The sequence below is a fragment of the Zonotrichia albicollis genome, chromosome 9 (assembly GCF_047830755.1).
Source record: "Zonotrichia albicollis isolate bZonAlb1 chromosome 9, bZonAlb1.hap1, whole genome shotgun sequence".
Taxonomy (NCBI): domain Eukaryota; kingdom Metazoa; phylum Chordata; class Aves; order Passeriformes; family Passerellidae; genus Zonotrichia; species Zonotrichia albicollis.
The window spans coordinates 21205121-21219497 of NC_133827.1; the positions used below are offsets into that span (position 1 = coordinate 21205121).

At 47.9% G+C, this 14377-nt stretch overlaps 2 protein-coding genes across 3 annotated transcripts; one reads left to right on the forward strand and one right to left on the reverse strand.

The window, feature by feature from the left end:
• Nucleotides 1-507: 507 nt before the first annotated feature.
• DTYMK (deoxythymidylate kinase) lies at nucleotides 508-5965 on the reverse strand. Its single transcript, XM_005489528.4, has 5 exons — nucleotides 5803-5965; nucleotides 5146-5254; nucleotides 3932-4022; nucleotides 1527-1724; nucleotides 508-1055 (listed from the first exon to the last, which is right to left on the reverse strand). Exons 1-5 carry the CDS (start codon nucleotides 5930-5932, stop codon nucleotides 945-947), a joined length of 639 nt encoding a protein of 212 aa, XP_005489585.2. The 5' UTR covers nucleotides 5933-5965; the 3' UTR covers nucleotides 508-944.
• A 35-nt stretch (nucleotides 5966-6000) lies between these two features.
• Nucleotides 6001-14262, forward strand: ING5 (inhibitor of growth family member 5). Of its 2 annotated transcripts, none has more exons than XM_005489530.4 (8): nucleotides 6001-6157; nucleotides 6701-6772; nucleotides 7401-7567; nucleotides 8892-9003; nucleotides 9700-9793; nucleotides 11018-11153; nucleotides 11334-11395; nucleotides 11931-14262. In XM_005489530.4, the coding sequence occupies exons 1-8, from the start codon at nucleotides 6121-6123 to the stop codon at nucleotides 11971-11973; spliced, it is 723 nt and encodes a 240-aa protein (XP_005489587.2). In that variant the 5' UTR covers nucleotides 6001-6120; the 3' UTR covers nucleotides 11974-14262. The 2 variants fall into 2 exon arrangements, with proteins under 2 accessions (XP_005489587.2, XP_005489588.2); XM_005489531.4 differs by lacking the exon at nucleotides 6001-6157 and adding an exon at nucleotides 6330-6545.
• The last annotated feature ends 115 nt before the right edge of the window (nucleotides 14263-14377 follow it).

Below are 14377 nucleotides of genomic sequence, written 5' to 3' on the forward strand. Positions count from 1 at the left end.
CTGATACTTGTACTAGCAATGTTTTAAATATTTAGCTTCCTCCCCCTGCTCCTGAATCAGTTCAATCTGCCTCTCTCCGAGTTAGAGAGGGTTTAGTCTCTGGAGATCAGAGCAGTCCATCCTGCTGTCCCATCCATACCCATCCCTGTGTCCTTTGGAAATTATTCATATTCCAGTTTGTTCTGGTGATGTAGGTGATTCACAGCTGGTCTGCTTTCAAACTGCACTGGGGTGTGTGCAGGAGCCACCAGTGACTGTTCCTCTCATCTTGGCCAATCTAAAATAATTTATGTGCCACTTGTCCTCCAGACTGGCCTTGCTATGAGCACATCCATTTATTTCAGGTTCTTACCTGCTCACAGCTGGGGAGAAGGCCTGAATTCACCTCTCCCTTTTTTTCCCCACAGCTCTAGCAAACAGTTTTCTTTTGGTTTAGTGCCTGAACTGCAGCACTTTCACCTCCCATGTATCCTTCTAGAGGATAAATGATCATATTGAAAAAAATGCCCTGAGCCAAATGCTTAAAAGAGTAATTTATTAGCAAATCCTACAAACTGGTTTGAGCATGGTGGGGATGCATTTCTAGAGAGGAAGAATGATCAGAAACGTGGCATTTCCCTAAAAATGGGAACTGTCTGTGTCCAGGGATGGCCTGGGCTCCACACCCCCATCTGCACTCCAGGACTGGAGCTGGAACAGGGAGGTTTTGACAAGGACTTTGATACACACTCATAGCATGCTCATTTTAAAAATGCAGAAGGGACTCTGCAGGCTGGAAGGGAGGAGCAGAAAATAAAAAGGACATCAGCAGCATGTTGGACCCAAAAGAATACACAGGATCTTTGCTGCTGGCATGTCACAGTCATCCAAGTGCAGAAGATACCAAAAGTGACCTTTCCACAAGAAGTGACCTTTCCTTTATTCTTTTAGACCTGTAGGAAGTTTCATTTCCAGAGTTCTCCCAAAGGTTTATTCTGAACCTCCTGCATAGTTTCCTTTGCAATGGACTTGATTTCTCTGTGCAAGTCTTCAATGCTCTTTGAAGCATCCACTGTCTGTTTCCAAGACAACAAAAATACAGGACAGAGAACACAGAAATCAGAAAAACCTTGCTGTTAACATCTGCTTACCCCCCATTATTCAATGTTATTCTTCCTGAGTAGTGAAATGAGCTAATTACACCTCCTCTCTACAGTTTCTGGAGAAATCAAAATAGGTAGGAATAGACATTTAAGAAGTAGAAGTGAGGGTGGGTGAAGATAAACAGAAAGAACTGCTGCTGGATGTTTTTTGGTGGCAGTGGCTGGGGTGTGTGACCGAGGCAGGTAAGCTGGGGATTCATCCCAGGTCTCCTCTCCAGAGAGGGAATTGCCTTCTCTGCCACATCTCACAGTGCCCTTGGCTGGTCCCCAATGTGTCCCACTGAGCAAAGTGGGAAGGGCATCACAGAGATGTGACAGGCAAAATCTGAGAGCTCTCACCAGAGACCCTCAATCCATGACAAACCCATAAGAGTTAATTCTCACCTTCCAGTTGAGGCTCTTGTCCTCCATGAGGCAATAGAAGCACTGAAGAACCTTCTCTTGGAAGGAGCTGGTCTCATAACGTTCCTGTCCAAAGTTGCCTCGTTCTGCTGCTGCTTCTGGGTTTAACTGGAGGAACAGGATCAGGTCTGGCTTTGGGAGCCCAACATCAGGCTGCTTGCACCAGTCCAGGCCAAAGTTCTGCCCCAAGCAAGGACAAGAGAGTGTGAGGTGAGACACAGAGACAGGACAGCAGCAGGTTGGCTGGGGAGTGAGATGGGGAAGGAACAGCCCAGGATGGCACAAACTGCAACCCAAAACTCAGCACAGGCCATGAACTGATGGGTGATAGCCCAGCTGGCCATGTGGGAATTCAGCCCTGCTCATCTGAGGGTGAGCAGGTTTTGTCAGGTGTTCAGAGAGTGAAAGCTTTTCATGCCTCTGCTGCAGATCCCATCTGAGCTCCACCAAGGCACGTTCTGAGCCTCCACACAACCAGTATCACTCCAAAAAACTTGCTGAGTCCAGAAGAAAGCTGCTCCCAAACACAAACACCACACAGCTGCAATGCAGATCTCTCTGAGCCCATGGAGGCTCCTTCCCAATACTCACCTCCTCAGGAATTTCAGCCCAGACACAACAGATGCAGTTTGCCAGTTTTTGCATTTTGCTGACAGGTTTGAAGAGTTTCACCAGGGCATCCATGAATGAATCCATGATGATGATGACACTACAGAGTCCGCTTACTGCTCATCCACATCTTAAATCCCTCTAAGAGAGCTGGCACATCTGGCCCTCCAGTTTTCCCCCAGATGTTCTGTATCCTGGTAATCTGGGTATTTTTGGGATTTATGTGCAGTGGGTTTTTCAATGCCATGAGCGGATAAGAGGAGCTGAAAGTGCCACAACATTTTGGGTGTGAGTTCTGGCAGCCAGCAGACTTTTGTGTTAGGTATGGGCATCAACATCTCCCCTTCTCCTGGGAATGCTTTCTGAGTGGAAAACATGCCAAACTCCATTTTTTAAAAAGCAGAGGAGGCCCATTCTAGCAGCAAAGGATGCCATCCCTGTTCCCAAGGGTGGCATCCACATGGCTGAGCCCTGCACGTCACCAGCTACATCCAAAGAAATGCAGACACTTTAAGACACCCTTTTTCCCCCACAAGAAAGCAGCAGAGCATTCCTTGCTGTGCCCATGTGGATTTGGGATCATTATTTTGGGGTGATCAGCTTGTGTTACACATCCTGGCTCTTAATTTAGGGCTTTTGCAGCCACCTAATTAGCACCTAAATGCTTCAATGGATCTGTCTCAATGTCCAGGAAAGCAGGAGGGTGGGAGAAGATGCTGGTGAAGGTTGTAGGGCTTGGAGGCCCAGGATCTTCTCAATCCTTCCAAGAAGCAGGAAAAGCTTGGGCAGGAATGAATGCAGGTCACAGCTGGTGCTGCAGGCATGGCTGGAGCTTCTGTGGCCACTCCTAGAAGAGGACTGGTGGCTGCTCAGCAGGAACAGGACACTTCTGAGGGAGTGGGACAAGTGTCTGTGCAGAATGGCTCCAAGGGAGGCTGACAGAGCTGGCTTTTCTGAAAGCTAAAAGGCACAAGTGGGAATTTCCAAGATTTTGAGAAGAAATTCTTCCCTGTGAGTGTGCTGAACTGGTTCAGTCTCAGCTGCCCAATGTTTTAATCCATTACAGCACTGGAGTTGGAAATATGGCACCAATGATTCCAAAAAAACCCCAAACTGTGGGATCTGAGCTAAGATTACAAGGGCAGGGTTAGATGGGATATTGAGAAGAAAATCTTCCCTGTGAGGGTGGGCAGGCACCTCAGGGTGCCCAGGGATGCTGTGGCTGCCCCTGGATCCCTGGAAGTGTCCAAGGTTGGACAGAGCTTGGAGCAACCTGGGATAGTGGAGGGTGTCCCTGCCCATGGCAAGGACAAGTGGGAAATTCAGGCTAAGTGAAGAAAACCACTTTTACTCTGAAGGTGAGCAGAGAAGAGCCCAGAAAGGAATGGATCTACATCCCTGAAGATACTCAGCCCTTGGCTGGATGTAGGCCCAAGCAGCCTGCTTATGTCAGCCCCGCTGGAGGCTGAATTCCACAGGTCCCTTCTAATGCATGTGGTTCTGCTCCACAAACTGATGGGCCAGCAGCCTGAGCAAGTACAGAAAGTCTTTAATAAACTTCCAGAATCATTCTCCAGAGCCACACAGGTCAGCTTCCAGTCCAGACTTACAAAAAGTCACCAAATAAGTTTTTCTGTTTGTTGTGGGGGTGCGTGGGGCCATGTTAAAATCTGAGCTGACCCTTCCACCCCTCACCTCCCAGAGGAATGGCCCCTGGGCCATCCACACCAACAGCCTGGTGCAAGAGAGGGGCAGGGGCTGCTGCAGGTGTCACTCACCCCTTTGGCACTGGTGAAGGCCACTCCAGAGAAGGCATATCTGTCAACCACCACCGTGATGCCCTGCTGCAGCTTCTCCTTCATCATCGGCCTGGAACCATGGGGGAGATAAAATAACAGAGCTGCACTCCTCTATGGTGACAGAAATTAAAGGAGTTAGTCTAAAACTTCAAATATGTCATCCTTAAGGGAGGCCAGCTGTGATGCAGGTGAAGAGCTGTTTGTATTCCCCACCAGGCACTGACCAAATACCCCCTCATGCCACCCAAACTCAGGGTGCCAGCACTGGGCACTGCTCTAGGCAGCTCCAGGGATTCCAAGCAAGATCACTAATTAATTATATTAACATGGACAGCTCAGTTATCTTCCCTTTTCAGGTGGTACAGCAGATTTTGTGACATGCTCTGCCACCTTTATTCATGACACTTCTTCTTAGAGCTCACTTGTGTGCCTTCTGCTTAACTGGCACTGCCATCAGAGCACAGCCAGCAAATGAGAACATTTTGGAATCTGTATTTCCAGGTAAAAACAACAGCCAACAATGATTTCCCCATGTCCACACACAGACTCTGTGACTAAAGCAAGGACAGCCAGTCATGGCTGAACACAGCCTTTGGCTCCAGGGGAAATTTGGGCACAATTCCTTAAGCCCTGTCACCTACAGGGTCTGCCTGGCAAAGCAGGGCACCTTCAGGAAAGAGAATAAATTCACAGCCTGAACTGGTTCAGTCTCAGCTGCCCAATGTTTTAATCCAGTACAGCACAGGAGTTGGAAATATGGCATCAATGATTCCAAAAAAGCCCAAACTGTGGGATCTATCTAAGATTACAAGGGCAGGGTTAGATGGGATATTGAGAAGAAATTTTTCCCTGTGAGGGTGGGGAGGCCCTGGCACAGGTGCCCACAGCAGCTGTGGCTGCCCCTGGATCCCTGGCAGGGTGCAAGGCCAGGTTGGACAGGGCTGGGAGCACCCTGGGACAGTGGAAGGTGTCCCTGCCCATGGAACTGGATGGGCTTTAAGTTCCCTTCCAACCCAAACCATTCTGTGATTAAATCTGAGTCCTTAAGACCCCATTTCCAGCCTGTTCCCCTGTCTGAACAGGATCACATTCTTGTACTTCTGTGCCCACTGCCAGCTCAAACCCCATGGGACCCCACCCCAGCCCCCCACCCCATCCCTTTTCCTTTCCCAAGTGAGCAGACACCACGTTACACGTGCTCCCAGCGGTTGGCAGAGAAGAGCAGGTGGATGGTGTGGTCCTCCAGGTTCTTCTCCCTGCCCAGGTAGGAGCTGATCAGCTGCCCAATCTCCGTCGTTCTGTCTGCAGGAAACACAGAACATGCAAAGGCTGCCCCCAACTGCTCTTCCCACAGGGGTGTCTGTCTGTCCGGGGGTCTGTCTGTCACGCGTGGGAGGCTGGTTTGATCACGGCAGGGTCTGTCTGTCTGTCATGGATAGGCTGAGATCAGTCTGTCTGTCTGTCCATCCGAAGTGGCAGGAGGTCTGTCCAGAGTGAGGGGGATGTTTATTTGCCACAGTGGGAGAATGTCAGTCCATAAAGGGCTGGATCTACCTGCCTGTGACAGGCTGGGGAAGCGGAGCTCAGTCCATTCAGGATGAGAGTCTGTCCGTCTGTCTGTCCGGGACGAGTCTATCCACCCGGGGGTCTGTCTGTCTGTCCGGGACGAGTCTATCCGCGCGGAGGTTTGTCTGTCGGAGGGAGGCGGTCGGTCTGTCCGTCCAGGGTGGGAGGGCTCTATCGCTCAGAGCAGGGGCGGTCCCTCCGTTCAAACGCGGGCCCGCCCAGAGCTCGGGCGCGCCGGGAGATCCTCCGGCCGTTCCCCGCCCGTTCCCTCCTCACCAGCGTACCCGGGAAGCGGAGCAGGTCGGCGGGGTGCCCCGCCTCCCTGAGGGCCTCCACGAGCCGCCGGCCCTGCGTGCTCTTCCCAGCGCGGTCCACGCCCTCCAGCGCGATCAGCGCCCCGCGCCGCGCCGCCATCGCCGCCCGCCCGGCCCCGCCCCTTCCGCCGCGCTCGCCAATCGCCGCCCGCCCCGCCCCTCATGAATATGCAGCGCCCCCGGCGGCAGCGGCCAATGGGAGGCGGGCGGGCCGTGAATACGGGATGAGGCCGCGGGCCTTGTCATGCGGGCCCGGCGGGCGGCGGGGAGCGGCGCGCGGGCCGCAAGATGGCGACTGCCATGTACCTGGAGCACTACCTGGACAGTGAGCGCGGGGCGGGGGCGGCAGAGGGGCCGGGACGGGGAACGGGGCGGGGGCGGCGGGATCGGGGCGGGGGCGGCGGCGGCGGCGGCAGCGCGGGAATTAAAACTGCGCCATGGGCAGCGCGGGGGAGTGGGGGGGGCGGCACGGGGATTGCGTCATCAGCCCGCGCCGAGCGACGTCAGCGGTGTGCGCTGGGGAGTGGGAGTGAAGCCATGGCGGCTGTGGGGGTCCGCGGGCTGGGGATCCCGTTCCTTCCCCTTGGGATCCTGCTCCCGTCCCCTCCCTGTGCTCGGGGTCCCGCTCACGTCCCTTTGCTCTGCTCACGGCCCCGCTTCCCCCTCGGCTGGGCCGTGGTTCTGGGTGGTTCCAACACTCAAAGCCTGCTGAGGTGAGCGGGCGGCTCGCGGTGCGTGAGTCCCAGGCTGGGTTTGGTTTGGTTTATTGGTTTGGTTTAGAACTCATCTCGTTGCAGCCGCTGCCATGGGCAGGGACACCTTTCATTGGCAAGGTTGCCCAGAGAATTGAGTAGCGTTTTTATTGTAGGTATTGAGAATCTGCCGTGCGAGCTGCAGAGGAACTTCCAGCTGATGCGGGAGCTGGATCAGAGGACGGAAGGTACGTGCAGGTGTTCCGGCAGGCAGAGCCCGGCATGGAGGACGGGGAGAGCCCCCTGGAGGCCGGGCTTTAGGGGCCGTGGCTGTTCCTTCTCTCGGGCTCAGTGCTCTGCAGGGTTTGCCTCTCTCCTGTGAGGATCCAGCTCACATGGCAGGGCTTGATTTTGTTTGCAGTTCAAATTCGTAGCTCTGTGATCACTCTACTCAGTGGCTTTCCTTCCAGTGTTTCCATATCTTACAAGTTCTAAATTCCTGTGGGCCTTGTAGGATGATTTTTCTTCCTTTTTAAAGCTTTTGTTGGTGTCTGTCTGCACATTAATTATTTTAATTTTGAACCATCAGAGCAGTAAGTGATGGCCCAACTATTAAAATGTTCTGAAACTTGTGAACCCATGGGTTCAGTTCATGATCTTAACTGTAAATTAACTTCTGAATTAGCTGTAGAGCACTCAAGAAAGCAGAATCACACCACAACTGCCAAACAGTGAACACCTTTAACTTAACAGGCCTTGTTTTTAAAAAAGAAAATGCATTAAGGAATTGAGAGGAACATAACAGCTGTCAGGAAGGGTCTCCTAAATGAAAATAGAAAAGCAAAAATACCTGATTTTTTTTTTCTTTTTTTCCAGACAAGAAAGCAGAGATTGACAGCCTGGCAGCAGCTTACATTGAGTCTGTGAAGAACATGGTACCTGAGGAGAGGGTGGAGCACCTGAGGAAGATCCAGAGTGCCTACAGCAAGTGCAAGGAGTACAGTGATGACAAAGTGCAGCTGGCCATGCAGACCTATGAGATGGTGAGCCATGGAAAAATGGGCATCCTTTGGAATGCTGCACGTGGAGATGCTTCACAGTGTCAGCTCCCCCTCACTTTTCCTTCTTTTTCGCCTACATTTACTACCAAAACAAATTGTTAGTGCTTTTTTATGTTTCCCTCTGTTGCCATCCCCAAAAAGCTTTCTCCTTTGGCGGCAGGTTTCTCTTTTGCTGAATAATTAGTGAGTTTATCCCCCTTGGAGGTGGCTTTATCAGCAGTACTCCTCTTTATCAGCAGTGTGATAATGCCAGCAAATTTACCCCACTCCCTCCTCCCAGCAGCTCTCCGTCACTGATAATTTATGTGGGACACACTCTGTTGAAAGCAAATTGGGGTTTTTTTTTAAGCCAGTGGAGGAACAGCAGGAATTCTGCTCTGTTGCCTTGGTTTATTGGACATCAAAATTTCCTCAGAGACCTTGGGAGAAAATCCCATTTCTTAAGATGCATCCCATTTCTTAAGATGCATCTTTCCACTTTTTTTTTCCTTCTGTCCATTGAATAATTCTCATTTCCACTTGTTTTACCCCCTGGATGAAAGTTGAGTGAGGAGAATCTTTTTGACTGTATTAAGTTTATTTTCCAGCTTTCAGAGATGTTTGGGGTTTTGCTACAGCTGCAGTAGGTTTTTGGCTGCCATCAAACACTGCAAAAAAGGGAATGATGTCCCAGGATATCAATGCCCTGGATAACTAATGAACTCATTTAATGACAAACTATTGCAGCAGCACAATTAACAAATTGCCTGTCAGTTTGGGGGGAGTGCCTTGAAATCCCTGTTCTGAAAGTCACTTTATTGCAGCCAGGGTAGTACCAGGTGCTTAATTAGTGTGTGTTGAGTTGATGTTCAGGATAGCCAGCCTCTGTCTGTGTTTAATAATAAACTTTGTTTCACATGACAGTGGATACCATGGGAAAAACCCAAACTGCTCAGCTCAACACATTTCGAGGACTACCTTTCAATTTTGAAAATTGCAGGGACAAAACCAATTTTTTTAGTATCTCTCATTTTGTTTTGTTCTGAAAATCATTAGTTTGAGTTGCTTTGAGTCTCTGTTGCCTCCCTTCTTCCTTTCTGCCTGCTTGTGGAGGGACTGAATGCTTTTGCTTTTCCTCCTCATTCCCTCTGCGTGTGCCATTTCCCTTTCCCCACCCCATACCCCTTTCCTGCCTTGCTCTGCCCCACCACACTGCTCCTGCTGATAACAGCCGAGTTTGAGCCTTTCCTGTTTTTGTCTGGGGCTCTATTTTTTCTGCTTTTGGGTGTTTCTGTGCAGTTCAGTTTGTGGTTTCCTCTCGGGGCAGGTGGATAAGCACATCCGCCGGCTGGATGCGGACCTGGCGCGCTTTGAAGCTGATCTCAAAGATAAACTGGAAGGCAGCGACTTTGAAACCCCTGCATCCAGGAGCCTGAAAAGTGGGTGAATTTTACACAGTTGGGAACTTTTTCCAGCACACAGTATCAAAGCAGGAAGGCTGAGATGTAAAATAAGCTGTTATTTGTGGAGGAAGGAAAGAAATGTGTTGTTGTGTTTGTTGTTAATGCTCTTACAGTGGGCAAGAGATGAAGAGAAATGTGGTGCTGGGATCAAATTTACTGGCACTGTTTCATCCTGAAGTTGTTACAGGTTCTAAAGAGGGTGCTGTGCCAAAACTGCACTGCTGTAACAGTCTTAGTTTTGGGAGAAATTAGGAATTAAAAGAAGATTTAAAATTAAAAGCAGCAGCGCAACTTTATGCCTTTGAACAATGAAATAAGGGGTAGGAGCAAGGAGGTGGAGATAAAAGTTAAGTTAGTTATTAAGTAATCTATTAACTGTGTTTAAAAATACGCTGAGATGAAAAAAACCACTGCATGTCTAATCAAGTGTGATGCTGTTTATGACTTGCTGCAGTGTTTTGTTGCCAAAACTACAAACACAAGAGCTTGGTGCTCAGTTGTTATTAATTTGGTGTACTTGTGGCTTAAAATGCATTTCAGGCAGCATATTCAATTACATATATAATAAGGATTACTCAGTTGCATATTAAATAGGGATTTCATGCATCAAAAGAGCAGCTGGGGATGTTTCTGCCACTCAGATAAAGTGATGGGGTTGTTTTTCCTTTCTAGAGGGACGAAGTCAGAAAGACAAAAGAAACTCTCGTGGTCGAGGCAGGAGAACATCTGAAGAAGATACACCAAAGAAAAAGAAGCTCAAAGGAGGGTAAGGCAGGGCCAGGCATGACTCCAGGGCCTTGGGCTGGGTGACACTTGATGAATTTTCCACAGGCTCATATTACCCTGTTTATGACTCATGTCCAGATGGTGAGCAGTGTTAAGAGTGTTCTGGTCTTACTCCATTTCATTAATATCCTGCTTAGGACAGGCCAGCGCTGTTAATTAACTCCTTGGTTGGCATGTGGAAGCTCAGCATGCTTGGAACACTCTGACTGGAAGGACAAGATCAGTCTCTTGCTGTTGGCAAGCTGGGAGAAAATAGCTTTGATTTTTGTCACAGGGCTATTTTTAACAGTTGTTTGTGATCTTGATGGTAAAAGAAATTCACTTGGCCATCAGGACAGAAACTGATGTTGTGCTGGTGTTCTTGAAATTTTTGAGAATTTTGGGGGGTTGTTTTCACAGGATTGTGTCCTAGGTAGCCTTGAATAATCTGATTTGGTTTTAAAAGGCAATGAGGAAAGCTTGTCCCCTCTCTGAGATGGGATTTATATTATAGGGGCTTGGTTTATAATGATATTTTCAGGTGACAAGAAACTAAAAGTAGTTTCTGTGGACTGCTACTGGCATGTCAGCACATCCCTGTCAGGGTAAGAGGGTTCACTCATGCCTGATAATGAGAAAAAAATCTGTATTGAAACAGGTTGAGGAAAAACCCCTAACAGGTTATTGTAAACACAACCAGGAGTGATCTGTATGATAATTTGTTACTTTACTCGTGACAGCTACAAATCCCTCTCTTAATTCTTTAATTCTTTCCAGTCATGCTGTGTTTGATCCAACCTACCTTATGATTTTAATTACTGGATTGTGGTAATGTAATGCAAACTCTAAAACAGGCTCAGTGTGGTTTAGAGAAGATACTGTAAAGCACTGATTTTCCCAAATAGCATTTGGATCTTGGAAACATCAAATCCCAGAATGATTTGGGTTTGGAGGGGCCTTAAAGACCATCCCAGTCCATCTCCTGCAGTGGGCAGGGGCACCTTCCACCAGCCAGGGTTGTTCCAAGTCTGGCCAGGAGCATTTCAGCAATGGGGAGGCCCAGGTTGCCTGGAAAAGCGGGAGGGCTTCCCTCCCCTCCCAGGGAAGAATTTCCTCCCAGTATCCCATCTAACCCTTCCCTCTGGCAGTGGGGAGCCAGGCCCTTGTAACACAGTGCTGTCTGCAGTTGAGAAGTGTTTTGTCCTGACTCTGTCCTCACCCACAGGTCTGAGTTTGCTGACACCATCCTGTCAGTGCATCCCTCAGACGTCCTGGACATGCCAGTGGATCCCAACGAGCCCACCTACTGCCTGTGTCACCAGGTGTCCTATGGAGAGATGATTGGCTGTGACAACCCAGATGTAAGCACTTGAGAAATTACTGATTTCCAGGTGTTTGTTGCCTCCCAACCCTGTACAGCCCAAGGAGGGGGTCCTTGCTCAGTTAGCTCAGTCCTTGCTCACTTAGCTCATACCAAATGATGGCAATGTTTGTGAGCCACTAAGAATCTCCTCTGTGGGTTTTTCCTTTCTCTTTTGCAGTGCCCAATCGAGTGGTTCCACTTTGCATGTGTGGACCTGACCACCAAACCAAAAGGGAAATGGTGAGTGTGACAGCATTCAGCTTTGGGGTTTTTATCAGGCTGCAGTTTGCCTCAACAAGGATTAAAACCCTGCTGTGACCCTGACAGTTTGCATCCTCTGTGATTGGGGATTCATTTGAGAGTAGAAGATAAAAGACAAACCTTCTTGTTAAAATCTGTTTCTACAGAAGTTTTAGGTACTGATGGGAGCAAAACTGCCTGATAAACAGAGCAGGTTTTGACCTGAGGCTTGTGTAAACAGGGACATGTTTCATTTGAGGTTTGCTCTATTGTCACTGCTTGTGGCTGTGCCTAAAACAGACCCAGGTGCCTCTTTGTTTCACTTCTGGAGGCAAATTTTGAAGACTTGTCAGGGTTTTACTATATGCTTATCTTGGAAAGGATTGTGGGCTTGTTTAATGGATTGTTTTAATCAAATTAACAAATTACCTGTCAGAAACAAGGCTTAATTGTGCACAAATGTTAAAAACAGTTCTCAGGCTCTGTGCTTGTAATTTCAGGAGCTAATTACTGCCTCTTTTTTTTTTTCCTACAGGTTTTGTCCTCGTTGTGTTCAGGAAAGAAAGAAAAAGAAGTAAGGAGTAGAGGGGGATACAGCGCCGAGGCAAGAAGAATTTAATATATTCCTTCATTCATGTTGCAATATTACCTTTGATTCTTTTTTGTTAGTCTATCCTCCATCTTTTTCTGGTATGATATTTAATTATCCAGTGGCCAGTTGAAATTCCTGTTCTTTCCTAAGACAATGACTTTGGGAGGGAGTCCCAAATCCCTTTGCCACGGAGATTTTATTTATGTTAGTCTTGCACAATAATACTGAGGGAGGGTGTTGCCTTTTCTGGCTGTTTCCATTTCCCTGAAGATTCTTTAAGTACATCACTGTGAAGATGAAACCTGCAGTATTCTTGGAGAGAGAGAGAGAGAGAAGTTTGAATTTATTCACCAAATAAGATGAAGGCCTGAATTGTTAGCTGTGATTGCCTGCGTGGCACATGGGTAAATCAGGAAATCAGGTTTTAGGGAAAGGCTCCATGAGGATATTTGTTTGTTCCCATGATGGTGTGGCTCTGCTGTTGAAGAAGGCCATCAGGAATGTTCTAACAGAGCTTCTTGTCTTTTTTTTTTTAATTGGCCACATTTTGCATGTTCTTGACTTCCTTAGCTGCCTTTCAGATGATGAATGTGAATCCTTGCATTAGCACAGTGTCAGTGGCTGCAGCAGAAGAGAGAGAGGAAATCAGGAGCTGGAAAGCAAAAATCTGTGTTTTCCTCCTCTGAGATACAGAAGTTGAGGGAAGAGCAGAGATAAGTCTTGCTTTTGCATCTGTCCCCTGCATCATGAGGCTTCCCTGCCTTCAGTGAAAGATGTGGTGGGGAATGTATTCCATGTTTCCTTCCTGCTAGTGAAAGGAGGAAAAAAAAAAGCCCCAAACTCATGAACTTTGCTGGCTCTGGTCCCCAGTGGTGTTGGTGGCAGCTCTGTGCAGGGCTGTGTGCTGCTTTCCATCCCAGTGTGCAGGAGCTCTTGGTACAGGCTGCTGGAAAGGCACCAAGAAACTCCCAGATAAACTTTTCTTTTGCTGAAAAAACAGCACAGAAGACTAAAAACACTTCTACTCAGATTCTGGCACCTGTTTTCAAAAGAAAGAAGGCTTTTCCTCTTACACTGAGCCTCTTACTCATGTTTTGCAATGAAGGAAAGTAGAACACAGCTCCTGCCACCTCTCCTTCCCTCTGTGGGACTTCGTGCCTGCTGCTGACATAGAAGAAATTTCTCAATTGTGAGGCAGCTTTTCAGTGGACGTTGATTTATGGCAGGAAAAAAGGATGGATTTTAGGCAAAAATCCCTGTCTTCAGGGTGATGTAATTTCCAGTGTGATGTTACAGGTGTCTTTACTGCATTGTATCACAGAGAGATGAAGTTCCCACAGTTCTGTGCATTAAAATGCACATTCTTGATACACATTTGTCATTTCTGCCTCAGAGCAGCACATGGAAAGCAGGCAGGGAAATTTAAGCCAGAGTGCTGGATGGAATGAGGAGGAACAGCAGTCACACAAACCTGGGGTTCAGTGAGCCCTCTTCTTCTTCCTGCCTCTTCATGAGAGCAAATTTGTGATACCTCATGAGCCAGCCTGTAATCCAGTCCCTGATGCTGTACCAGGGTTTGTTTTCCCCTCCCACCCAATGGTATTGTAGGGCAATTTCTCTTCCTGATTTTTCTAAGCTTTGTTAGTACTGGCATTGCTGTGGATTAAGCATTTGATTGGAAACAATCTCAAAATTTCACTCTGTAGATCTTGCTGGAAATGTGCCATGAGGGAAGGGAGCAGCTCTGGGTGAGCCAGTGTGAGGCTGACTTCCCTCAGCTCTAAAATTCTGGTCAGGTAGGATAACAAAATACATTTTTAATAGTACTTTTGGGGCTTTGAAGAGCATTTTCTACTTGAGCCATCTAAGCAAAAAGGAAAACAAGCTCTGGAAGGTAGAGCCTTCAAAAGGAAGGATAATTTGCTAGGAATGATGAATGGTGTGAGGTACAACATTCTGTTCTTTTTAACACCTGTGATGTGTAAAGCATCTGAGATCTGATACCAGCAATAAACTCTCCCACTGGGAACATGCCAGTTCAGGGCTTGGATGGGCTCAGGAGCATCTCCTGCCCTTTTACACCTGGTTGTAGAGAATTTTTACAACTCCTTGTAGACAGAAATACCAGCAGCCTTCATTTTTGCTTACTAAAAGATTGAAACCTTCTGACTTTTGAATGTACAGTGTTAAAATATTTCCTACAAAAGGAATACCCCACTAAACATTACCCCAAAAAAAAAAAAAAACCCACACAAAGAGGGGGGGCCCAGCTTTACTGCAGCTCATCCAAACTGGAGGTCCGTACCAACTTTCACCCAATTCCTGAAAAAATACAAAAAATTAAGGAATGTAAAGTTTAAAAGAAAAAAAATGTATATCTGTATTTTTGG

Bases quoted from the DNA above. Each gene is read 5' to 3' on its own strand.
- DTYMK (XM_005489528.4), bottom strand. From the start codon at position 5,932: ATGGCGGCGCGGCGCGGGGCGCTGATCGCGCTGGAGGGCGTGGACCGC. The intron at 5,255-5,802 runs GTACGCTGGTGA...TGTTTCCTGCAG, and splicing joins CGACCTGCTCCGCTTCCCGG to ACAGAACGACGGAGATTGGG. The intron at 1,725-3,931 runs GTGAGTGACACC...TGCTTGGGGCAG, and splicing joins CCTTCACCAGTGCCAAAGGG to AACTTTGGCCTGGACTGGTG.
- ING5 (XM_005489530.4), top strand. From the start codon at position 6,121: ATGGCGACTGCCATGTACCTGGAGCACTACCTGGACA. The intron at 9,794-11,017 runs GTAAGGCAGGGC...CCTCACCCACAG, and splicing joins AAAAAGAAGCTCAAAGGAGG to GTCTGAGTTTGCTGACACCA. The intron at 11,154-11,333 runs GTAAGCACTTGA...TCTCTTTTGCAG, and splicing joins TTGGCTGTGACAACCCAGAT to TGCCCAATCGAGTGGTTCCA.